General features: G+C 35.5%; 1 protein-coding gene across 1 annotated transcript in view; it reads right to left on the bottom strand.

Moving 5' to 3' along the window:
* The window catches only part of CLEC12B (C-type lectin domain family 12 member B), a 7,308-nt gene extending 6,458 nt beyond the window's left edge, over positions 1–850 (bottom strand). Inside the window, exon 1 of the mRNA XM_011365754.1 lies at positions 760–850. Coding sequence (XP_011364056.1) covers positions 760–850 — 91 coding nt within the window. The remainder of the gene's footprint in view (positions 1–759) is intronic.
* Positions 851–1,641: the final 791 nt, after the last annotated feature.

Here is a 1,641-nt window from a genome sequence, read left to right as displayed (position 1 = left end):
GGAGAATGCTATTTCTCCCAACTGAATACAGGAAATGAGTGAAAGATTAGAATGTCTGGACATGAACCTGGTTAAATCATTTAATTTCTTTCGGTCTCAGTTTTTTCATTAATACACTGGAGAAAATACTCATATTATTCCATTAACTTCATAATTATATTTTGATGAAGATATGACATAATGCATATAAAATACTAAAAAATATATTATTATTGATTTAACACTGCTAATTATACAGGAATTTCAACTCCCAATGTGTTTTTTAATACTTAGACAACAAAAACTATCTCTTGTCTATTTCTGATTCACTTATCTCCCAATTTTTTCCTTCAGTTTTTTTATATCTTTGGGAAAAAGTTCCTTTTACATTCTCTGCTTTAGAAGCCTCTAATCTGTCTTCAAAAAGAACGGTCCTCTGGCATCTCTTACAAGGCACAAATATCAAGAACTACATTTATAAAAGAAATCTATTAGTCCCCAAACTCAATCTCTGTCTGTCATGTCCAAATAAAATTTTTCACTATAACACAGTTTCATGAAACGTAGTGATATCACACAATTTAATGAGTTTCTGGAATTTACAAATGTGCCCTTGAATTTTGGCAACACTCATTCCACTAATATATTCCACCAACTTCATCTCCATTTCTAAGCGTCTACAGCATCTTTCTCCTGAGCACCGGTATGAAAACAGCACCTCAAGGCATTAAACTCTGATCCATACCCTGAGATCGCGTCTTGCTTTCTCCGAACTCCTACCTCTTTTCCTTAGGTTATGTCTATCCTGGTTATTTCCTGCTCCAACAGAATCCCGAAAGGTGAGTGTTGTGTAGGTCACTTCTTCAGACATTGTAGAAGAAAGCACTACTATAAATTATGTAATTAATGTTTCAATATCTTCAGGCCTGGAAACAAGATGTTCTTTTCAAGGCTGGGAGCTTTTATATAGATACTCAACTCACCCAAGACACATCCCACTGCCCCTTTGTAAGGATAGAATAACAATCAGTTTTTCTGCAGAGAACGTGAGAGAAGTCAAATATTCTTTTTAGAAATCAGAATGTTATAGATTTCAAACTGTCTGCTCTTTCATTATTGTTTCTTGCTGTGAAGCAAAGAAGGAGTACTTGGAAGCAGAGCGGGAATGGTGGTTTTATGCAGGAATCCCCATGATCCTCAATGATTCAATAAAGGGTCAGGTTGTCCTCTTTACATGTGTCAAAGACCAGCTAATCTTATATGGACACATCAGATCTAGTTTATACTCATTTATATCAGATATCAAGCAGATACTTATACTAAGACAGGAAAAGATGTATAGTCACATGTACTGAGACAGGAAGAATTGTATAGTTAAAAGCCGCCCACATCTGGCTACTATTCTGCTGTTTGAAGAAATCCAACTATGTGTGTGTGTGTGTGTGTGTGTGTGTGTGTGTGTGTGTGTGTGTGTGTGTGTGTATGTGCGTGTGTGTGTTTAGTGGTACTGGGGCATGAAGAAGAAATTGATAGCTATTAAAACTGTTTATGAATGGGAGTTCCCTTCTGGCATGGCTAAGTTTATAACAAAATATAATCCTCTCATAGATCATAGCTAATACTCAGGACATGATTTTAAAAATAATTATTTGGAGGTTTCAG

Source organism: Pteropus vampyrus, unplaced genomic scaffold (assembly GCF_000151845.1).
Source record: "Pteropus vampyrus isolate Shadow unplaced genomic scaffold, Pvam_2.0 Scaffold116, whole genome shotgun sequence".
Classification (NCBI taxonomy): Eukaryota; Metazoa; Chordata; class Mammalia; order Chiroptera; family Pteropodidae; genus Pteropus; species Pteropus vampyrus.
Note: the sequence above shows the minus strand (reverse complement) of the source record. Positions and strands in the feature narration are given on the sequence as shown.